At 40.3% G+C, this 25,490-nt stretch overlaps 1 protein-coding gene across 3 annotated transcripts in view; it reads left to right on the top strand.

Annotated features, from left to right (window-relative positions):
* Positions 1–19,901, top strand: part of larp1 (La ribonucleoprotein 1, translational regulator) — a 44,598-nt gene extending 24,697 nt beyond the window's left edge. The window contains exons 9-19 of one of the 3 annotated variants that reach the window (XM_079834201.1): positions 1,215–1,389; positions 1,465–1,622; positions 2,658–3,065; positions 5,372–5,495; positions 8,417–8,622; positions 9,822–9,928; positions 11,708–11,865; positions 11,941–12,085; positions 13,721–13,830; positions 13,911–14,038; positions 18,296–19,901. In XM_079834201.1, the coding sequence (XP_079690327.1) occupies positions 1,215–1,389; positions 1,465–1,622; positions 2,658–3,065; positions 5,372–5,495; positions 8,417–8,622; positions 9,822–9,928; positions 11,708–11,865; positions 11,941–12,085; positions 13,721–13,830; positions 13,911–14,038; positions 18,296–18,484 (1,908 nt within the window). In that variant the 3' untranslated portion in view covers positions 18,485–19,901. Of the gene's footprint in view, positions 1–1,214; positions 1,623–2,657; positions 3,066–5,371; positions 5,496–8,416; positions 8,623–9,821; positions 9,929–11,707; positions 11,866–11,940; positions 12,086–13,720; positions 13,831–13,910; positions 14,039–18,295 lie in introns of all 3 variants that reach the window. The other 2 variants (XM_079834202.1, XM_079834200.1) reach the window with 2 other exon arrangements.
* Positions 19,902–25,490: the final 5,589 nt, after the last annotated feature.

The following is a 25,490-nucleotide window of genomic DNA, read 5'->3' as shown; positions in this document are numbered from 1 at the left end:
TAACCCTCATGTTCACACACACACACACACACACACACACACACACACACACACACACACACACACACACACACACACACACACACACACACACACACACACACACACACACCTCTGCACTAACTCAACATGAGCTGTCAGTCAAATTAATGTGAAAAAGTAACTCAGATATTTTATTGTAATTTTGAAAAGTAATGCGTTACTTTACTAGTTACTTGGAAAAAGTGATATTACATAACTATTTACAAGTTACAAAATTACAAGTTGCTTGTAATGCGTTACCCCCAACACTGATGATGATAATTTAAAACTTACAATTTAAAGAAGGAACATTTATTGAACTAAAAAAAAAACTATATTTAACAAATCGTAAAAACAGGTGAGGTAGAACAAGAAAAAAGAGTTCAGTGGTGAAAATAAATTCTGAAAATAAACATTTAAGAATAAATAAAATAATGACACTATTGCGCACAGTATCAACAAGCGAGCAGCATAATAAAGTGCACACTGACTGCACTATACTTCATTTACAACTATTCACAACCTAGTCATTTAATGGCTACACTCTAAAAAATGCTGGGTTAAAAATAACCCAAGTTGGGTTGAATATGGACTAACCCAGCAATTGGGTAGTTTTGACCCAGTGGTTGGGTTAAATGTTTGCTTAAAACAACCCAATTGATGGGTTAGTCCATTTTCAACCCAACTTGGGTTATTTTTAACCCAGCATTGTTTAGAGTGTAGGTGCACTTCACTGAATCTCTTGTAGAGCAACACCAGCGGTAATTCAGGAGAAAATCTCCCAATGCTCCACGTGAAACTTCAGTCTTTCCACCTTTACCATCGTGTCAATTCTCAACTGATTTTGATTAATATGCGCGAGGGAGAGCGAGAGAGTTTGAAGACGGTGAGAGCTGCCCTGTGGACGCCTGTCTGGAAATAATGCTGGGAAAAAATATTGGCAAACGCAGCAGCCTTATATCGGCCGACACACGTAAAAATCACAAATATCGGCGAACGCAGCAGCCTTATATCGGCCGATACACGTAAAAATCACAAATATCGGCGAACGCAGCAGCCTTATATCGGCCGATACACGTAAAAATCACAAATATCGGCGAACGCAGCAGCCTTATATCGGCCGATACACGTAAAAATACCGGCCGATATATCGGTCTAACACTAGTGCTAACTCATGTCTGCTCTTCTCTCAGGCCCTGAAGGACAGTAAAGTGGTGGATATCATTGATATGAAGATCCGCTGCAAGGAAGAGCCGGATAAATGGCCCCTGCCCGGCCTGGCTTTGCCCGACCAGTCGCAGACGGATTTCTCTCAGTTCATCAACTGCCCAGAGTTCATCCCCAGGAACATAGTGGACAAACACACAGGTGAGCGCGGACTCCAGGTAAAGAGCCCTGAGCGGGTGCAGAGGGCCCTTCTGACTGAGTGTTTGACCTCCACAGGCTCTCAGAGGTCGTCCACACCTGTGCACCACAAGTCAGACGAGGTGAGCAACCTGAAGCTGATGCCCAAGGGGCTGTCGGCCAGCCTGCCGGATCTGGACTCAGAGTCATGGATCGAGGTCAAGAAGAGGCCTAGGCCTTCACCAGCTCGACCCAAGGTGAGAAGACCATCGCCTTCTGCTTCTAGTCCATCACTAGGGATGCAACAATACAGTTAGTCCACGGTTCAATACACACCTCGGTTTTTAACCACGGTTTTCGGTTCGGTTCGGTTCGGTTCTGATGGCTTGTCACATCAGTTTTTTGCTATTCTATTCTTAGGTTAAAGAGAAAAAAAGACTAGTTTAATTGCAATACTCTTTCTTTATTTTACTTAAAAGAATTGAAAAGCCTTACTTAAACTTAAAACTTTACTTTAAAAAACCCTTGTACACATTCCTAGTGTATTTGTATAATATAAAATAAATATATATAAAGATTTACACTGGCAGCTCAGAGCTGTACAGCAGCATTTAAGTATGAGATTTAATGAATAAATGTAAAAATAAAACACTACACAGACTTCACTATAAAATATACATTATTCTTATTAAAGCTGCTGTATTAGTTCTTCAGTCAAGAGCAGTGAGTGATTTTCTCTTTGTCTTTTGTTGTTGTATTAACATTAAAGGGATAGTTCACTCAAAAATGAAAATTCTGTCATCGAGAAATGAACACAGGTTTGGAACAATATTAGAGTGAGTAAATAATGTCATCACTATATAAGTCGTTATTTAGGGTTTTTTTTGCGCACAAAAACTATTCTCGTCTTCATAAAGTTATTGTAGAGCCGCTGTAGTGAGATGGACTTTGTAACTTTAGTCTTTAGTGTCTTTTAAGGGTCTTGAGAGTGTAAAGTTGAGCCAATGGAGGCCTTTCAGAGCATCAGATTTACACTAAAATATCTTCATTTGTGTCTGAAGATGAACGGAGGTCTGACGGGTGTCCAACCACATGAGGCTCAGTCATTAATCACACAATTTACAGTTTTGGGTGAACTAACCCTTTAATATGCCGATTCCGTGATCGTGGAAATCATAGGGCCCTAATATTATATTGAGAATTGTGGCATCCCTACTATCGACGCTAGACTTTATACTTTAGTATGTTGATGTCCTGCTGAGTGTTAACTGTTCTTCTTCTTATGTGTGTAGCATAATGACCCCTCTGGTGACCTGCGGGCTCTTTTGCAGAAAGCGGAGGCGGTGCGGACGCCCGCTCAAACCGCCCCTGGGTCCGGAGAGGAGCCGGAGGAGCCGGAGGAGCTGGACTTCATGTTCGATGAGGAGATGGAGCAGATCGACGGCCGCCGCAACACCTTCACCGACTGGTCGGATGAAGACTCGGACTGTGAGATCGACGATCGAGACGTCAACAAGATCCTCATCGTCACCCAGACGCCGCCATACCTGCGCAAGCACCCTGGAGGAGACCGCACTGGGAACCACACCTCCCGCTCCAAACTCACCAGCGAACTGGTCAAGGTCATCAACGACGGGCTCTATTACTACGAGCAGGACCTGTGGGACGACACCTACGAGCCGGAGTACGCCATGATCAAGGTGAGCGGCTCACGATAGCTGGGCTTTCTCCTCTATAGAGACAGAGCGTGTTTAGGCCACGCCCACCGGGGGGAACCAATCCAGCGCTCTCCATTGACTCTGCATTGCGTGAGGCGCATCATTGTCATTTCAGACTTATCAAAAAAACAGAGCAATGTCTAAAAGCTGATATGTGACAAAGTGTACAGCAAACAAGCTAAACAAAACCCACAACCAAAAACCCAGACGTTTTTATAAGCTATTGACCCAAAAAACGAGCGTTTAAGGACAAAAAAGTGGATTCAGGCCATTGAGACACGTTATATTACACTGAGAACTACACACACTAGAGGAGAACGTCATCAGAGACAGGAAATATCATATATAAAACTGACATTTGGATATTTGACTTAACAGTGACAACATATTTACTGCACACACACACACACACACACACACACACACACACACACACACACACACACACACACACACACACACACTGAGTGTCAGGATCCCCAAAACTTACCCATTCTTCAGCTGAAGCGTCACGTTTTACTGCCTTTATCCACTTTTGTCTCCTTAAACTCTTTTTTTTTATTTTATTTTTTTTAGTTTTTTTGGGTCGACAGCTTATAAAAACTTATTTCTGTGTTGTTTAGCTTGTTTGCTGTACACTTTGTCACATATCAGCTTTTAGACATTGTTCTGTTTTTTGTTATAAGTCCGAAATGACAAGGATGCGCCTCACGCAATGCAAAGTCAATGGAGAGCGTTGGATTGTCTCCATAAACTGAACAGGGAAGACGATCGGTCGAAAGTTTACTTGATAAAGTTTTAAATATGGATATTTTTCTTTCACAAACGCATTGATTGGCTTCAGAAGGTCTTTATTAACACCCCAGAGCCGCTGGAGCAGTTATATGACGCACAGATGCACTTTTTATGGACTTCAAAAACAGAGCAACTATTACTGCTATTCTAATGCTTGGATTAGCCTGGACTGCTGTAATATAATCAGATTTTATTCGTCTCAGAGAAGAATGTCACACACACCTCAGATGAGCTGAGGGAGAGGAAATCATGGGCTAATCTTCATTTCTGGCTGAACTATCCCTTTAATAACTGGTAAACAACTCCGATAAACTGCGTGCGAGCTCTTCCTTTGGGACTATAATACCCATCACAATAGGAGTCCTCCTTAGTAGGACAGATAATGTAGACCGTAAACATATCTCAAATTAAAATAATTTGCATATAACCAGTTTAATCTGGAGAGGCACTGAAATGTGTTTTTGACCTACACCGTCACATGACGTGAGAACAGTTCGTTATTTCGGTTTGTATGTTAGCAGGGACTTTAATCGTAACTTAACGAGAGTTTGACAAACAGAAAATCCTCTCAGGATCCCTGGAGTCAGTGTTACAGGACCTCAGGGAAGACATTTGAGCATTTTTGTAGCATAAACACCATCAAACCGGATTTTCCAGTGTTTCTCTAAAGATGTCCGAGTTCCGGTCACAGCGCAACTGATACTCAACTGCCATTGGCTCATCTGCGTTCAAGGGGAGGGGCTTACCGATCAATTGTGCCGTATATCGAGTGAATCGCCTCTCAAACAAGAACAAATGTAGGCGGGGCTTGAGTGTGTCTGTGGGGGACTGATTGGATGGTGGTGGTTTGCTATTGGTGGATCTCGTGTGAGTGACAGATGGCCCCGCCCTCGTCATCTCTGATTCATGATTATTAACACTATAATGATAAACACAGTCAGTTTTGTTTCACGGGGACGTTGTTAGAAGAGTGAATTGGTTGAAACGCTGCCAAATCTATAATTAAAAATGCATTGAGAGCATTCCTTCAGTGTTTCTGAAATATCTTAGTCATGTGACGTGGCAGAAATGTGTCCATTGATGAGTTTTGAGCGGTTTTGAGTCGCTGGACTGATGTGTGTGTGTGTGTGTGTGTGTGTGTGTTCATTGTGTTGGCTGTCATGAGTTTAATTCTGCCAGATTCTGGGTGTGTGTCCATTCTCCCGCTCTGCTTTTCTTCTCATGGGCGGTGAGAGTGTGTGTTTCTGGACATGGCAGGAGTGTTTGTTGTGGTCTTTTGTGTGGCGCTCTTTGTGCGGCGTCCAGTTAAAGCCAGCTAGCGTTAGCTTGAGTGCTGTTTGAGCGGCAGCGCCGGGGCTCATGGATCTTCACGGCTCGCAGGTCAGTCGTAGCATTGGTGATTTGTGCTGTCCTGCTTGAGGGAGGGATTGTTTTGATGGCATGTGCTTGTAAATGTTGTAAATGTTGTAAATGTTGTCTTGTTGTCACAACAGCAAGAGGTGGAGAACTTCAAGAAAGTGCACCTGATCAGCAGAGAGCAGTTCGACTGCCTGACCCCTGAGCCGCCCGTTGACCCCAACCAGGAGGTTCCTCCAGGCCCACCCCGACCCCAGCAGAGTGAGTTTGACCTCCACACCACAGGACACACACTTAGCCAGAGAGTGGGTTACTGGGAAAAACAATACCCCAGTTACTAGGATTGGGTTCTCTAGCAGGGCTCCCACTCGTCCTGGAAAACACATGGAAAATAAGAGAAAATGTAAAATGTCCTGGAAAATCTGGGAAAATTCTTTAAAAAATAGTTATTACTTTAGCCGAGTATAAAGAGTTTATCACTGGCCCAAACAATTAGCGCTAGCTGCAGAAAGCACATGTTCAGGAATGCTGAGTTTGATGCGTGTGAGTAGTATTTTTGAATAATGACGTTTAATAGCTAATGCTATAACTGCTCAAATGTATGCAGTGAATGTTAACTCGTGAGCTGCTAACTAATCACATCATTTCGATATAAAGTCACATTTGTGTGTTATAAAGTCAGAATTGCAAGATATAGTCAGAATTGTGTGATATAAACTCGCAATTCTGACCTTTTCTTCACAATTGACTGTTTTGCGCAGTTGTGAGTTTATATCCTGCACTTCTGACTTCTTTTCTCAGAATTGTGAGATCTAAACTGCAATTGCAAGTTATAAAGTCCAATTCTGAGGAAAAAAGAATTGCGACAATTTTCGTGTTTATATCACAAATATATAAACTCGCAATTGCGAGATAAAGTCACAATGACCTTTTCTTTCTATTGTGTGGCGTAAACAAGCTTCCATAGTCATAATGTGTGATGAAGAGCTCATGTTGAAAAATGCTGGATTGTTAAGTAATGGCAATAAACTGGACGGCTTTTAAAGACTTAGAAAGCAATATTTGGCATGATTTAGAAAGCAATATTTGGCATGATCCTTGTCTTTTATTCCCGCCGTAGTAAAATTGAAAAAGTACTGGAAAATGGCTGCTGAAAAAGAGCGGGAACCCTGTCTAACTACACAATACTGGTGTCATTTTACAGGAAACCCTGTTCCCTCGAAAAAAGAGTTTAGTCTGTATCATGTGCGCAAGATTTATTCAAATGGATCTGAAGGGAGGAATATAACTTTTTTTTGGTAATTTCCGCCTACCCAAATCTCCAAGTCTCCCCATATACAGTGGTATAAATGCAATATCCCATTCTCCTTTCCAGTGTTTGCGGAGATATCCTGGAAACAGCCCAAACTGTCTGCAGGGTGCTAGAACACAGGGCCTTTCAAAACTGAATTCATAACCAAAATAATCAAGAAGCGCTTGAGGTTAAAAGCGGATTTTATAGTTAAGTCATGGCAATAAACTGCCTGTTAAAGACTTAGAGCACAATATATTACTGATGCTTGTCTTTTATTCTCGCTGAAGTAAAATTGAAAGTCCTGGAAAATGACACACAGGGCCTGAGATATACACTTTCAACAATGCATTTATAACCAAACAATCAAGGAGCGCTTTTGATTGGGGTTATTACAGCTCAGACAACATATACTCGCATGTTTATCACTTTTAGCAGTGGTTTATGAAACCTCAGAGGGTTTCCTGTAAAATGACACCAGTATTGTGTGTTTAGAGACACTGTTTGTGTGTATGGGAAGCTTTTACATTTGGGTCGGACAAATCCAGGCATAAATGGTCCCAGAGTAATTTAGTGATTAAAAAAAAGTTACTTTGTGTAAAACAAAAGCCAAAGTGATGCACATCTCCAGAAAGAAGAGACTCTAAGCTTTCAAAATGACCCACATATGAGCGCCACATACATTTAACATTGAAAGTATATGCATGATCCGGCCCCTGAGTTTAAGAGGTTAAAAGCCGATTTTATAGTCAAGTCATGGCAATAAACTGTCTTTTTATTCTTGCTGTAGTAAAATTGAAAAAGTCCTGAAAATTGAAAATGATGCTGGAAAAGAGTGAGAACCCTGATTATTCAATGCAGTTGTAATTTTCCGGTGTAAATGGTTTAATTTGACTGCTAACAGCCCTATAGTGTCTTATTCTAATTGAAATTATTGATCAAATTTAAGATGATGGATGAAGCATACATTTAATAAGATAAAAATGCCCTTTAGAAAAGTAAAATATCACACGCAGATTTAAATATGATAGAACTGATTGAAAATTGCTTCCGAATAAGTTAACACAAATAAGCAACTTTTTTATTTATTTATTTTATTCTGACCATTTAATGACTGATTTATTTGCACATGACACACACACAAACACACTTAAACATTATATAATATATAAGGGTCAATGACAAATAAGAAAAATAATAATTTTAAGCAAAAGAGTTTTAAAATGCATTATGTCCTAAAAAGGTATGGTGTTGATTCATATTGGTTTTACAGCTTTTAAGACCGCATTAATTCATTATTAAACAAGTTTTCTGATTTTACCACCCAGAAAATGTGTCAGGTGGTGCGACTATATATTAATTTAAAATAATATACATATGCATTTTACAATTATTCATGTGTATTGTATATCACATAGTATATTCCCTTTCTCTTTTCTATGTATTGCCTTTTTACACTTTTCTATGTGTTCAGAACACAATTTTCCATAAGGACTTATGCTTATTTTTATTATTTTTATACATTATATACTGGTTTACATTTATATTTCTTACTTAATTTTGCAATTGCAGTGGGAATTGATACTTTTAAATGTAAATTTGCTGACATTTTAGGTCTTTGAAACTCAAAGTCAATTGATTAAAAAAAAATTCAAAGATTATCTTATAAAGGAAATATTATAGATCAATTTTATATGACATGTATTTTATTCTTTTAGTAAAATAATGAATTCGGACACAAATACATGCCATGCCATTGACCCATAAACATGTTAGTCTTGGTGTTCCTAACACATAAAGTTAAGCTGATGGTGACCTCAATACGATAGAGAATTGATAAATCCAGTAATCAAAGGCTTCCTGCATGACATGAGTGTTTTCTCTCCCACAGTTCCCACTGAAGCCTTGGCCAACAAACTGTTCGGCGCCCCTGAGCCGTCGGCCATCGCTCGTTCTCTTCCAACGACAGTGCCTGACTCGCCCAGCTACCGCAGTGCCCGCACGCCCCGCACGCCGCGCACCCCGCGGCTGAAGGACCCCGCGCAGACGCCCCGCTTCTACCCCGTGGTGAAGGAGGGCCGGCCCCTCGATGCCAAAGTCAGTATGAGCTCTGGGGCCGATACCGTGAAGCCGGTTTAGCTGCTAGCCAGATATGATTAAAGCGTTAGTTCACCCAAAACTGTAAATTGTGTCATTAATGACTGAGCCTCATGTGGTTGGACACCCGTCAGACCTCCGTTCATCTTCAGACACAAATGAAGATATTTTAGTGTAAATCTGATGCTCTGAAAGGCCTCCATTGGCTCAACTTTACACTCTCAAGACCCTTAAAAGACACTAAAGACTAAAGTTACAGAGTCCATCTCACTACAGCGGCTCTACAATAACTTTATGAAGATGAGAATAGTTTCTGTGCGCAAAAAACCCTAAATTACGACACAATTTACATTTTTAGGTGAACTAACCCTTTAAGCTTAGTTTGTGCTAATCCTGGGTTTTAGGTGCCATTAAAGTGGTTTGGCTTTTAGCTGTGTTCATCTCCATAGTAACTTATGCTCCGGCTAACCTGCTTCAGGGCAGGTTATGTTCTGGATAAGAGATCTCAAACTGAAATTAGACCAATCAGCTGTGAGCAAAGTGACACGCCTCTGATGCAATAAAGCCACTCCCCCTGTTTCTACTCCAAAAGGTCACTATAGCAAATGGTTTTTAAAGACTAAAGTGTCTGGCTTTTAACAATGCTTATTTATTATAATAATAATTTTGAATGACTTAGATATAATTTAAGTAATTATCATACCTGTAATCAATTACACATGTATCATTTTAGTTAATCAATCATTAATCGGCACATAGTTAATTTATATAAATAGCCTATATAAAGGTCAAGCTTTAAAATCAATAAATTAAGCTATACAAATGACTATGAGTTTAAATGTTCAATTCTCTCTATATATCAACTAAACTAACTTCACAACTTGCACTGACTAAGTAAGATTTTTCTTAAAGTTGTCCACTTTCATAGACAGCTCTTTTCTTCTTCCTGTGTAAATTTAATATTTTCAATCATGTAATATTCTACTGATGTCACAGCTAAACTCAGGATCAAAGCCTGAGTTGACAGAGAAAGCTTCATGGGACCAACAAAGCCTGAATAGATTGGTTTGGTTTTGTCAACTGTAAACTAATCCTGTAACCCTGAGTTTGTTAAACTACCATCATGGAACCGGCCCCAGGTCCAGCACTGCAGATGGCCTCTGGACTTCAGTCTCAATCACACTTGTGTCCTCTTTCAGACCCCTCGCAAGAGGAAGACGCGGCACAGCTCCAATCCGCCCATGGAGTGTCATGTGGGCTGGGTGATGGACTCCAGAGAGCACCGCTCCCGCACCGCCTCGGTCAGGTGAGCGTCCGGAGCCCAGCTGAATACAGTAGTTTAAATCACTAGATGCCCCTGCTTTACATTTGACCCCCTGAGAAACTCTGCACATCCCTCTAGGCATTATATTGATTTTTTTATAACTTTATTGTACTTGAAGTGTGCGTCAAGCGCTAGGAAAATACACGTATCGGATCGGGACTCGATATCGGCAGATACTCAATATTCAATGACTGGGATTGGATCGAGGTAAAAAATAAAAAAAGCTTGATCGTTACATCCCTTATCCCATTTTATAATTTCATTTATAATGTTACAAAAGATTATATTTCAAATAAATGAACGTTCTATTCATTAAAGTATTCTGAAAAAATGTATTGCACGACTGTTTTGATAATCATAAATCATATGAGAATGATTAGTGAAGGGTCATGTGACACTGAAGACTTCAGCTTTTATTTACTGCACAAAAGTGGGCGTGATTAATCGCAACTATTTGCACAGAGGCCGTGATTAATCACAGTTAATGGCACAGAGGGGGTACGATTTAACCGCAATTAATTGCACAAAGGTGGTCGTGAATAATCGCAATTAATTGCACAGAGGCCGTATTAATTGCAATTAATGGCACAGGGTGATTTAATTGCCCAAAGAGGCTGTGATTAATTGCACAGAAGGGGGCGTGATTAATCGCAAGCAATTGCACAAAGGTGGCCGTGATTAATTGCAATTAATGGCACGGGTGTGATTTAATTGCCCAAAGAGACTGTAATTAATTGCACAGAGGCTGTGATTAATCACAAATAATGGCACAGCTTTGATTTAATTGCACGCAGAGACTGTGATTAATCGCAATTAATCAAAAAAGGTGGCCGTGTTTAATCGCAATTAACCGCACAAAGGTGGACGCGATTAATCGCAATTAATTGCACAACGGTGGCCGTGATTAATCGCAATCAATTACAGAGGCCGTGATTAATTGCAATTAATGACACAGGTGTGATTTAATTGCACGAAGAGACTGATTAATCGCAACTAATTGCACAGAGGCTGTGATTAATCACAATGGCATGGCTGTGATTTAATTGCACAGAGACTGTGATTAATCGCAACTAATTGCACAAAGAGGCTGTGATTAATTGCACAGAAGGGGGTGTGATTAACCACAATTGATAGTACAAAGGTGGGTAGATTAATCGCAAGTAATTGCACAAAGAGGCTGTGATTAAGCGCAATTAATTGCACAAAGAGGCTGTGATTAACCACAATTGATAGCACAAAGGTGGGCGTGATTAATCGCAATTAATTGCACAAAGAGGCTGATTAATCGCAATTAATTGCACAGAGACTGTGATTAATTGCACAAAGAGGCTGTGATTAATCGCAATTAATTGCACAGAAGGGGGTGTGATTAACCGCAATTGATTGCACAAAGGTGGCCGTGATTAATCGCAATTAATTGCACAGAGACTGTGATTAATTGCACAAAGAGGCTGTGATTAATCGCAATTAATTGCACAGAAGGGGGTGTGATTAACCGCAATTGATTGCACAAAGGTGGCCGTGATTAATCGCAATTAATTGCACAGAAGGGGGTGTAATTGGACACTGAAGAATTCAGCTTTTATCACACTTAACTATATTCACATAGAAATGGTAATAATATTTAGCAATATTTGCAGTATTTGTGATGCGCAGGACCGAGCCGTTGAACGGAAGTGTGTTCCTGCATGTAAGCTGACCCCTATGTGTGCGTCTTCACCTTTCGAGTGGAGGATGATCACTTCTGTCTTCTTCTCTTAGCTCGACCGCCAGTCCGTCTGAAGGCACCACAGCGATGGGGAACTTCGGCTGCACACCTCAGTCTCTTCCCAAGTTCCAGCATCCCTCGCACGAGTTACTGAAGGAGAACGGCTTCACGCAACACGTCTACCACAAGTACCGGCGACGCTGCCTCAACGGTGGGTTCCCCAGCAGCCGCAGGCCGTCCTGTGACCTCTGACCCCTCCTAATCACCTGCCTCTCTCTCCCTGCAGAGCGGAAGCGGCTGGGCATCGGCCAGTCTCAGGAAATGAACACGTTGTTTCGCTTCTGGTCCTTCTTCCTGCGGGATCACTTCAACAGAAAGATGTACGAGGAATTCCGACAGCTGGTGGTGGAGGATGGGAAGGAAGGATACAGGTATGAAAAGATTCTTTGAACAGGAGTTATTATCTGTGTGGCCAGATGATGCACAAACTGCTCTTCTCAGCTGGGTAAAGCAGCCCAGCATCTCTCTAGTCAAGTAATTGTAATCAAGGATATTGACGTACAGGAGTCGTACAGTAAGCACGCGCGAGTCTGTGTTGATGCGCAAACAAACTAGGTTATGTGCGTTCTCAATGCACACACTTCAGTGCATTCACGTCATTTCCACACATATTCCGGATGTTTTGATTTTGTCATGTTTAGTAATTCTGAATGGACATACTGTAGTAGGTGTGTGCTGTCAGGTCAGGGCGGATGTTTTTAGGAGCTCCTGTTTGGTATCGCAACTTGACTCGTCTAAAATGTAAACAAGCTATTTGCTGTTGCACTCTACACATACTATAAACAGTGAATTTGGAAAGGTTTTGTTCTTTAAGGTTTTTTTTGTGTGTGTGTGCATAAATGTATGAACTATATGGACCCCTAAATTTACCTTTACACCAAAAGAGGGTGCGATTTTAATTGCAAGGTGATGAATCACAATTAACCACACAAAGAGGGTGCTATTTAAACCTAATTAAGCAGATTAATAAATTAAATTAATTGCACAGAAGAGGGGGGTAATTTAACCGCAATTAATTGCACAAAGGTGGGTGTGACTAATCGCAATTAATTGCACAGAGGTGGTATGATTAATCGCAATCAATTGCACAGGCGGGCGTGATTAATCGCAATCAATTGCACAAGTGGGCGTGATTAATCGCAATCAATTGCACAGGTGGGCGTGATTAATCCCAATCAATTGCACAAGTGGGCGTGATTAATCGCAATCAATTGCACAGGTGGGCGTGATAATTGCAATTAATTGCACAGGGGGGTGTGATTAATCGCAATTAATTGCACAGGTGGGCGTGATTAATTGCAATCAATTGCACAGGCGGGCGTGATTAATCCCAATCAATTGCACAGGCGGGCGTGATTAATCGCAATCAATTGCACAAGTGGGCGTGATTAATCTCAATCAATTGCACAGGTGGGCGTGATTAATCGCAATTAATTGCACAGAGGTGGTATGATTAATCGCAAAGAAGGGGGTGTAATTTAATCGCAATTAATTGCACAGGTGGGCGTGATAATTGCAATTAATTGCACAGGTGGGCGTGATAATTGCAATTAATTGCACAGGTGGGCGTGATAATTGCAATTAATTGCACAGGGGGGTGTGATTAATCGCAATTAATTGCACAGGTGGGCGTGATAATTGCAATTAATTGCACAGGTGGGCGTGATAATTGCAATTAATTGCACAGGTGGGCGTGATAATTGCAATTAATTGCACAGGGGGGTGTGATTAATCGCAATTAATTGCACAGGTGGGCGTGATAATTGCAATTAATTGCACAGAAGGGGGTGTCATTTAACCACAAATAATTAAACAGAGTGGGGTGTAATTTAACCGCAATTAATTGCATAAAGGTGGGTATGAATAATCGCAATTAATTGCACAAAGAGGCTGTGATTCATCGCAGTTAATGACACAAAGAGGGCGTGATTAATCATTCTTAATGTGGTCTTTTGTTTTCACACGTGGTCATGGATGTTCTGAATTGACTGTGTTGTGTTTCTCAGGTATGGTCTGGAGTGTCTCTTCAGGTTCTACAGCTATGGACTTGAGAGGAAGTTCAGGCCGGACATATTTAAAGATTTTCAAGAGGAGACCGTTAAAGACTATGAAGCAGGTCTGTCTTTGCTAACAGCAGATGCATTTCTGAAATCTGTGTGGAGCTCTTGTTTAATTCCCCTTGATGCGCCCTGACAGGCCAGCTGTATGGACTCGAGAAGTTCTGGGCTTTTCTTAAATACTCGAAAACAAAGAACATGGAGATCGACCCCAAGCTGCAGGTGCATTTAAGCAAGTTCAAGCGTCTGGAAGACTTCAGAGTGGATGTGAGTGCTTTCCTCTTTCAGGTGTCCTTTTCAAGCATGAGATCTACATGGTTTATGTCATAATGCACATTGCATCATTGTCATCATGTCGCTTCAAACCTATGTGAAGATATTTTTCAAGAGATTTCTGTCCCTCAATTTTAAAGTCCATTCCTCTCAAACTTAAACGATCCAATAAATGTCATAAAGGCATCATAAAAATAACTAATCGAGTGTCTAATCCAAACCCAAGTGTTCTGAAGAGACATGGCTTTATATGATGAACAGGTTTACTGTGGTAAACACAGACGTTCAGATGCTTGAACATGAGGTGCGGAAACACATGAGTAAATGCAGAATTAAACATTTACAGTTTGGGAACGGTCATGTTGACACACTCTCCTGCGATTAGATCTGTGACTGATTGCATTGATCGTCTGAAGCACACACACACTCCTCAAGGTGGAAGCAAACATTTCAATCGCCAGATCACATGTAGTTTTAGTAGTGTGATAATTCAAAGGTTTCAGATGGTTTATTCTATGGTGCATTAATAGCAGGAGAGTGTGTGTGAGCATGAGGAAAACAATGAACCTTTTAAGGAGTTTTAGTGACATTACTACATTAAGTAAGGGATAATCCACGACTACAAGTGCATTAAACGATTTTATTGCACACCTTCCAGCCAATCAGAATCGAGTATTCAGACAGACCATGGCATACACGACTGTATATAATGCAATGGGGATTATCTGTGTGTCCTGATAGTAATATAACTATGTTTCCATCCCAAGTTGCGAATATAATTTATGCGCAAAAATGCAATATCGCATAAAACATTTGCGAATAAAGCACCGTTTCCATGCAGTGAGTCGAAGAGAACATAATCATAGTCACTTCCTGATAAACTACCACTAAAACATAGGAGAAGCCTCCAGATATAATCATTTTCATATATAATAAATGATTTGCGTCTCAATAAACGTGTTGTCATGCTTTCAGAGGCAGATGTGCGGTTTGGGAACGCAGTCGTGTAAGAGGGAAATATACCGATCATCTTTGACTTCTGAAAGACCAAAACACATTTCAGATGCTGTGCAAACTAGATTTGTCGCTGGTTAGTGCAGTTATGCTGCTACAGCGCGAAAGTCACATGATTTTCTTTATGCGCGTCAAGGAATTTATTCGGTAATGCGTTTCCATCGTAATTTATGCGTATGTTTTCGTATCGGATAGAAAATGTATCCGACTCAAACGATTGCATACGTTTTTTATGCGCATTTATAGAATTTATACGCATCTTGGCGTTTCCATTCAGCATTTTTTTGTGTGATATCCCAAAATGCGCATAAATTGGTGGCTGGAAACATAGCTAGTGTCTATTTACACTGTGCAAATAGTGTGCCACTAGCTCCGCCTAACAGTGCCTGGGGCCAAACAAGATTTACAAAAATGTTGAGTTTCCTCGCTTCATTCGCTTCACAACAGACGTGAGTTCGCCTCATGGGCGGGGCTTCTGCCAGCGGCTCGTCTCGTTGTGAAATGGCTGACATGATTGTTTTAAAATACGGCGAATAAGCTCAATGTGCCGGCTTTAGCTAGCTTGTAGTCTCAATAGTGTGTATTCAGGGGGATTGGGACACTTTCTCCAAGTCATCTCAATGGCTAAATGTGTCCCAATCCCCCTGAACTCACTCTATGTAGAGCTCAAACTGAGTAAAGAGCAGCTCTCCAGACTGACCCACCTCCTCACTCACTTTATTCCAGGCAAGATCCTTTTATTCCTGTTTCTATAAAGTATGAAGATGTGTCGACAGCTCCGGGTATCCACATATGATTGTGTCCTCATTGTTGTCACTAGTAGAACAAGCTCCTGATTGGTTAACGCGAATATCCACCAAAGTTCATATTTTTCAACTCACCTCATTCGCATGAATCGCGCCGCAGAATGTCTATTTGCGTCTTTGAGTGAGTGATTTACATGTTAAATCAATGCAATGCTTCATTCCCGTCTGGTGTGAGCGCACCATTAGGCTTAAAGATCTGGGTTTTTGATGTGATCGACTCGGGTTTGAATCCGCCTTTTGCGGAGCTCGCTCTTCTCCTTTTTCCCATCACATATCACATCACAAAGGCTTTTACTTTCAATAAAAATGAATACAATATTCTAAAAGTGGAAATAAAGTGCCTAACGAAATGTTTAATAATAATTAAAGCATTGATTTGGTAGGGTCTGTGTAGGGAGGGCATTTATTGTAATGGCTGCATCAATTTAATAATATTAATAAATATAATAATTTACACTGTTATTATTGCATCCTGTTAATGTACAGCAACACTGAGGTGAAAATAGTGTGTGTCTGCCAAGATATATATAAACTGCATCTAATTACTGTTTACACAAGAACTGTGTAAATATATCACTTTCACTTGGTAATAAATCGTCTCCTCTTTTATTTTGGCTTAAAATATTGAGTTTAGTATCGTTACACCCCTAGCGTCTACACTAGGAAAGCAATTCGCTCATGTGTTTGACCAGCTCTGGAAGAGGACGAGCTCAGACCCGTTTCAGCTGTATTTAGTGTCGTCCACTTCTGATCTGATCCACCGAAGCGCTTCTGAACACCAGCTGAGAACGGCCTGAGAGACGTGAACAAAAACAAGCCCTGCTAAGCTACTTTCTTTCTCTTTATTAACCCTCGTACTTCGGGTCAAAAATGCGTTTTATAATAAAAAATAAAAAAATCGTAGATTCATCGGTGACTTTATTGGTACTTGGTATATGAACACCCCAAAAAATTGGGGACAGGATTTGAAAAGTCTAAGTGGTCGTAAAAAAACAAATATTCACAAAATGATCCCCATAGGAAATTAATGGGAAATTGGCAAAAATATGAAAATACAGAGTTTTTTTGTGCATACAATCTGCAAATCAGCCAGAATGCAGAAAAAAAAACTCAACAGTGAAGATCTCTAAAACATCAAGAGTGCAAAACAGACCAAAAAAAAACACACACACACACACACACACACACACACACTTATACACACAAAAACACAATTAGCTTTTGGAATGGCACGTGTTCATTTGTGTGTGTGTGTGTTTTTGTGTGTATAAGTTTGTGTGTGTGTTTTTTTTTTTGGTCTGTTTTGCACTCTTGAAAGTTTCAGACCATTCCAATGAAGCTACGATTTTTAATTTTTGTTTATAAAACGCAAGATCCACTATAGTGGTAAAAATGTGCTATTGTGTGGTAAAAATGCTCCGTGTGTCCACCGGATGGCACCATCTCATTTAAAAATTGCTTTCATGAGGCCTAGGCTTGACTCTAAAATGAAATCCAGCTTTATTGATGACATCAGCGTTTTTTCCAGAATGGCTATACAGCTGAATAAAATTATGCTGCATTATTTTCCTGTTTAACACTGTAAAGCTGCTTTGAAACAATCTACATTGTTAAAAGCGCTATATAAATAAAGTTGACTTGACTTTAATAAAAATAAAAAAACAATTTTATATATATATATACATTTTGTATTATATTCAATGGGAAAAAATGGGTCATAATTATTGCATAAATATCATAGACTGTAAAAAAATATGGACGTAGTGTCCGTGACGTCACCCATAGGATTCTGATGAGCTGTTCTGAAGCGCAAAGTAGGGACGAGCCATCTTGGAAAATGGGCAAAAGGGCGGGACGTGGGCGGAGCTTAAGTGACACGATGACTAACAGACAGCAGATAAATGGCTATCCACCTGTCACTCAAAATGGCCACACCCTTAATTATGCAGAATTTTAAGGCTTTATATAATGTAAACGAATGAGTTGTAAAAAAATTCACCCCCCTCACAGTCGTCATGAAGGGCAAAATGAGCCGTATAGACCAAAAGCACAATTTGTACCAGGCTGTAAACATGTTTTATTCTGCTCTAATGTTGGCCATTTTAACATGGGGCTCAATGAGATTCTGCTCCCTTCTGGATCCTGTCCCTAGCGGCCAGTCGATGAACTGCAGTTTGAGGCACTTCCGTATTGGCTTCAAGAGAAACTGCGGGAGGAGCCGCTTGATAAATATTCATTTTAAATCATAAAATGATCTCAAAACAACAAAAAAGAAAAGACAAAATATTATTGAACAAAAATATATTTAATTGATTTTGCTCAAATCTTTTTTATCTTAATCCCGCCCTCCGGGTCATTTTTGACCTGATGGTCCTGAGTGTGACCCATAAATGAAGGTGAAGTGCTAAATCATGTTATTTCTGCCCCTCAGCCGCCCATGGAGGAAGGTGGGCGTAAGAGACACTCTTCCAGCGGCGATGGCCGTCGTCGCCATCCCTCCCAGCAGTCCAGCCGAACCCAGGCCGCTCCAGGCCCCGCCCTCCCCGCCGGAGCTCCGCCCACCAGAGATGATGCCAAAAACCCCGGCCAGCGAGCGGCGGACGGCAAGCCCCCGAAATGAGCGGCTCAGAGCGCCCACACACGCATGACAACAACAGCTGGCCAACCACTGGCTCACGATCGTCCAATCACGGCTCTTCCATCTTCCCCTCGTTCACAACATCTGTGCATCAGGACAGCAGAGGGCACGAGAATCTTCCATTCTTTGTTTTATTCAAGACTTTGAGGTTTTATTCCTGTTGTATCATTGGGGTACACAAGGCTTTAGTTGAATCTTTCTGCTTTATATCCTCCGTGGACTCGCCAGGTTGAGCGACGCGTGATTCCACCTTTTTTTTTTTTCTTTCCTTGTAGAGCGTAACGATTGTGTTGAACGATGATAAGATTGCTCTTGACTAGACTAGGTACTGGATGAGATGATGCGAATACCGTAGATCTGCAGTTGTTTGAGCGAGATGATGATGATGATGATGATGATGATTTCCTGTGTTTCCGGGGTGGATGCTAAACTCTATAGCAAATAACTTTGGGGAGGGTCGCACCGTTAGCTTGGCCATCACTGTGACACTAATGTCCCGCTGCCAAATCCTCTCGCTTGCTTTCTGTTACAGAAGACGACTCTCTACCTTCAGCGGTCACATGGACGAATCATTCCTCCGCTCTGATCTGAGACCTGTGCCGCCCATCGCTCCTGCGGATCGGGAGTCATCCCCAGAGTGTTAATCCTAGTGTACATATGAATTCAAGAAATTAAGAGACATTACACCGCCTGGCTGTACGTGTCATTTATTGTTTATAGAGATATATTTGCCTTACGTGTTGACCTTTTTTATGCTCGCCCTAATGCGTTTTCAGTTGTTATGGGTATGTTTTAGTATCACCCCTTGCTTTTCTTCATCCACACGGAATGTCGGTCTGACCTAAAGGGAAACTGACCTCAGGGTTTCAACTGGAATCATGTGAAGAAAGGCAAACCTTTTGATTATGAGAGACGCATTTGGATCATAAGCAATATCTAATTTATGGGATTTCACTTCCAATTTGGCTGCCACATACCCATTTGTTTGCTAAAATGTCTTGCTCTCGCTGGTAATATTTGGATTTAAATTTGATTTCGTAATTAACATTTAGCAGTTTTCCCCTTCATCCAGAGTAGCTTGATTATAATTAAAGCTTTTATTCAACTAAACGGCCCAGTGTGCGAGTTCATGACGTGCTCGGATTACAGGCGAAATCATTCATAAAGCCATATGATTAACTGTACGTGATCCATTAAAACTGTTAATACTTTATCACCACGACTCGTGTATATTCGGCTTATTGACAGAAGAACAATGGAAACTGTAAAATACTTGAACCAAATCTTGTATCATAACACTTCATCTGAATTACAGGCAGATGTGATTTGCTATTAGTGTGATTTGTAATTTTGCTTTTAATAAACAAACAAAAAAAGTTTAAAATGCCCAAAAACCTTAAATCAGCTGTTGAGCTTTTCTATGAGCCGTTAGCGTGTGTTTCTGAGTGCAGTGAGCGTGGATTCTTCTCCACAGGTCACACACACGAGGGACTTCCTTCAGTGGGAACACTGGGAAACAGCTCCAGGACCAGTGGACGCTCTCCAAACACCACTACAATCACACTTCCTTTACACACCAATAAAGTCACAAGAATTGCAGGTATATATCTATTCTGTTTTTCTCCCCCTCACAAATTCAAGTTTATTTCTGAGGGATAAAAAGGTCAGAGTAGCGAGTTATAAAATTACGGCCAAGACAAATGTGCAAGATATAATGGAAACTAAGTCAGAAATGTGCCTTAATTCGCAATTCCAGGTTTGTGTTAGCCTTAGCCTGACGTACATCAAGATGTTGGTTCTGGGAACACCATTGGCAGGGCTCAATCTGAGGGGCGGGACAAACGCTTGTCTTTCAGAGCTACAACCAACCAGAGCAGCCGAGCTGAAGCAGAGCTAGTGGAGAGATTAAACTTAAGCCATATCCGGTCGGCAAAACTCAGAACACATCTTCCTTTTCTTAAAGGGTTAGTTCACCCAAAACTGTAAATTGTGTGATTAATGACTGAGCCTCATGTGGTTGGACACCCGTCAGACCTCCGTTCATCTTCAGACACAAATGAAGATATTTTAGTGTAAATCTGATGCTCTGAAAGGCCTCCATTGGCTCAACTTTACACTCTCAAGACCCTTAAAAGACACTAAAGACTAAAGTTACAAAGTCCATCTCACTACAGCGGCTCTACAATAACTTTATGAAGACGAGAATAGTTTTTGTGCACAAAAAACCCTAAATAACGACTTGTATAGTGATGACGATTTCAAAACACGGCCTCATGAAGCTTCAGAGCGTTATGAATCAGTGAGTCGATTCAGCGGTTCAGAGCGTTATGAATCAGTGAATCGATTCAGTGGTTCAGAGCGTTATGAATCAGTGAATCGATTCAGCGGTTCAGAGCGTTATGAATCAGTGAGTCGATTCAGCGGTTCAGAGCGTTATGAATCAGTGAGTCGATTCAGCAGTTCAGAGCGTTATGAATCAGTGAGTCGATTCAGCGGTTCAGAGCGTTATGAATCAGTGAGTCGATTCAGCGGTTCAGAGCGTTATGAATCAGTGAGTCGATTCAGCGGTTCAGAGCGTTATGAATCAGTGAATCGATTCAGCAGTTCAGAGCGTTATGAATCAGTGAGTCGATTCAGCAGTTCAGAGCGTTATGAATCAGTGAGTCGATTCAGCAGTTCAGAGCGTTATGAATCAGTGAGTCGATTCAGCGGTTCAGAGCGTTATGAATCAGTGAGTCGATTCAGCAGTTCAGAGCGTTATGAATCAGTGAGTCGATTCAGCGGTTCAGAGCGTTATGAATCAGTGAGTCGATTCAGCGGTTCAGAGCGTTATGAATCAGTGAGTCGATTCAGCGGTTCAGAGCGTTATGAATCAGTGAATCGATTCAGCAGTTCATAGCGTTATGAATCAGTGAGTCGATTCAGCAGTTCAGAGCGTTATGAATCAGTGAGTCGATTCAGCGGTTCAGAGCGTTATGAATCAGTGAGTCGATTCAGCGGTTCAGAGCGTTATGAATCAGTGAGTCGAATCATGATTCGGATCGCGTGTCAAACTGCTGAAATTTGGCGATCCAAACTGCTGAATCGACTCACTGATTCATAACGCTCTGAACCACTGATTCGACTCACTGATTCATAACGCTCTGAACCACTGATTCATAATGCTTCAAACCGAGCCGTGCTGTACCCGTCATACCACGCAGCGGAAAAGCAGATTAAGCCAGACCAGTCGAAAAGCGCCATTTAATAAATCGAAAAAGTGTGTTAATTGCAGCAAAAGCGACGCGACATGGCACGGCAGCACCACAGTGATGCTTCAGCACCTGAAACCAAAACATCTCTGCAGGGCCGTGCTGAGAGCTCTTCAGGGGCAGGGGCTCAAATGTAAAGGGGCAAAAAAAAAAAAAACGATATATATATATATATATATATGCTCATCAAGCATGCATTTATTTAATCAAAAATACAGAAAAAAACAGTAGCCTAATATTGTGAAATATTATTACATTATATTCTTTTTAACTTTTTATTTATCAAAGAATCTTGAAAGAGTATCACAGTTTCCATCATTGACATTAAATCCTCATATTAGAATGATTTCTGAATGATCATGTGACACTGAAGAGTGGAGTAATGATGCTGAAAATCCAGCTGTGATCACAGGAATAAATTATATTTTAAATCATTTTAAAATAGAAAACTATTATTTTAATATATTTCGCAATATTGCTGTTTTTTATCAAATAAATGCAGGCTTGATGAACATAAGAGACTTCTTTCATAATGCTGCATAATATTCAAATATAGTATAATAAAGTCCTTTCACGTCACCATTTCTCCAGTCTACACTTCACATAACAGGCCTGTAGGAGCCGCTGGCACTTGGGTTTTGTTAACTTTGATAGTTTCATGAAATAGTAAACGGTGTATCAATATACATAAATACAAGTGAATTTAACTCTACTTACCATTAATGCCACGTTTGCTGCTGCTGTGGTTTTGTTTGTTGTCAGTTAAAATCCATTTTGTCAGTGATGCAATTTATAAAATGAGCCAAACCGCAGGAAATTGTTCCACAAACGTTAGTTCGTCTGTCCATGTAATTTTCAAAAGATTTATGAATAAGAACAGAAAATTACCGCTTCACATCGCCCAATGGAATTTGACCTTGCTTTGCCAGATCACGATTGGTTGGTGTATATACATGACAAACGGGCATTGGTGAATTGTGTAATACTTTAAAATATATCATATATAGATTTGTAATTAAATCAACACATTAGCTCTGATTATGGATTAAAAAAAAAAATTGGTTTATTTTTTCCCGTAAGTCCACACACTCTCTGAAAGGACCATATTTGGCTCGAGAGCCGCTTCCGAACAGTGGAAAATCAGCTGTCAACCCATAGCAACGCGTCATGGCAACGCCTCAACAGAAATTGTCCGACTTTTGAGCCGTTCGTTATACTATTGTAAACATTGTCATGTTATAATAATCACATTTATTTAGCTTTATTGACCGCGATATTATCATTGATATTTGTCTGAGAGGGGCACTTTTGATTCATTTAGATTTTGATTCACTACAAAATCCCACTTTTGTTCCGCTTGGAAGTGAGGAGTGTGCCGTCGCTCCAGTCGCTCTTCTGGTGTTTACTCGTTATCCAGCTTGACCAGCGTGACGAGTTAGCATTAGCTTGCTAATAACAGTAGCAAAGCAGAGGTGGTATAGTTTAAAGACTAAAGACATGTTTTTATTCACTTGCCTTTTTTGGCCCATTCATTTTTCAATCTGTTGCTATGTTAATTTCGTTGACAAATATGTATATATTTTAATCAACAACATTTTTCACAGACAAAAATCAAAACCATCTTTGCATGACACAAACTATGACTAATATCTATTGTCATTTTCAGTCAGCATTCAGTCTTAAAGTGACAGCAGTCCATTAACCTGCTAACATTTGTGCTCTTAATATTAATCAAACAACAAAAGAAAATCCCCTCTTTAGTTTTAATAAGGATTCATTATATTTATTATACATTAATTATTTAATACGTATTTAATCTATAAGGAATGTTGTATGAAAGTTGTTATAAAGAATGCATATCATTCATTGAAAATAAGACAGTGTTCTTCTTTAGGGGGAGGAGTTTTATTTAATTGTTACATAATATTAGTTTATATGTCACTGCAGTTAAATCTGTGTCTGGATTGCATGTTTAAACTTTAATATCATTCATATTAATAGGTTAATACAGTAGATGTTTTCTCCAGGAGGATATAATGGGTTTGGACATTTTAGAGAAATTCTTAATGCATTACAATTTAACTAAACCTATTAAATTTAGTTTGTAAGTGTGTGCGTCTGAGTGTAGTGTAGAGAACAAATTCTAACTTTCTGATTAGTATTTTTCTTTATTAAAGATTTATAGATTTATTGTAGCAACCTGTGCACTTTCTGAAGATTTTTTTGCACTGTGAATTTGCACTGTCAGTTCTGTTTTTGAATAAAGGATTGGAAATTAATGCTTTTTTTTTTTTAACCCAATTAATCAAAAAAATAATCGACAGATTAATCTAGACTAGATGCAACTCTGCATTCTTTTTCCTCCAAACACGACAAGTTGAGTTTTTACCAAAAAGTTATATTTTGGTTTCATCTGACCATATGACATTCTCCCAATCCTCTTCTGGATCATCCAGATGCTCTCTAGCAAACTTCAGACGGGCCGGACATATCCTGGCTTAAGCAGGGGGACAGGATTCGAGTTACTGATGGTGGCCTTTGTTACTGTGGTCCCAGTTCTCTGCAGGTCATTCACTAGGTCCCCCAGTGGGGTTCTGGGATTTCTGCTCACGTTCTTGTGCTCATTTTGACCCCACGGGGTGAGATCTTGCGTGGAGCCCCAGATCGAGGGAGATTATCAGTGCTCTTGTATGTCTTTAATTGCCCCACAGTTGATCTCTTCACACCGAGCTGATGACCTATTGCAGATTCAGTCTTCCCAGTCTGGTGCAGTTTCTGGTGTCCTTTGACAGCTCTTTGGTCTTGGCCATAGTGGAGTTTGGAGTCTAACTGTTTGAGGTTGTGGACAGGTGTCTTTTATACTGATAACCAGTTCAAACTGGGGCCATTAATACAGGTAACCAGTGGAGGACAGAGGAGCCTCTTAAAGAAGAAGTTACAGGTCTGAGAGAGACACAAATCTTGCTTTTTTGTAGGTGACCAGATACTTATTTTCCACCATAATTTGCAAATAAATTCTTTAAAAATCAGATGATGTGATTTTCTGGATTTTTTTTCTCTCTCATTCTGTCTACCTATGATGAAAATGACAGGCCTCTCTCATCTTTTTAAGTGGGAGAACTTGCACAATTGATGGCTGGCTAAATACTTGTTTGCCCCAGTGTATGTGTTTTCACACATTGGTGTAGGACAGGTAATCAGTTAATGAGTGGCATTTAATTGGCTGTATTTTCTAAATGAAACGCAAGGGCTGTTAGTTTTGAGTGATGTCTAATCTAGAGAACTGTTTAGAGTTTTGCAAAAAGTTTGTTTTACAATAGCAAACTGTTTTCAAACATGTAATGTGCTTGTAGTTTTGCAGACTTGGTCTGAAGATTAGGAACATGAGTGAATGGGTTCAGTAAATGGACCTCAAGTAACACTTTCAGTGTCTACAAGTGTCAGGTATCAGCTATATACATCTGCGGATGCTTCGGCTGTTTAGTTTGCCTTCCAGCCATTCCTCCCACGATTTCATGAACCCCTGACTTCATCCCAAAGCTCCCATTGGATTCTCCTGATGTGGTCCAATGTGGCTACAGCGTAATATCATACCGGTGTAAATTATTGTCAGTTGATTAAAATGGTTTATACATGCTACTTTCCATAATAGACTTCAAGATAAATCTTTTCACTACTACTGGTACTACAGTTAGCTAAGTTTCAGATGATTATTCTTGTCTGAATTCACTCGCTAG

This window comes from Gobio gobio (assembly GCF_949357685.1).
Source record: "Gobio gobio genome assembly, chromosome: 14".
Classification (NCBI taxonomy): domain Eukaryota; kingdom Metazoa; phylum Chordata; class Actinopteri; order Cypriniformes; family Gobionidae; genus Gobio; species Gobio gobio.
The sequence above is the reverse complement of the archived record's forward strand: the minus strand, read 5'-3'. Positions and strand labels throughout refer to the sequence as shown.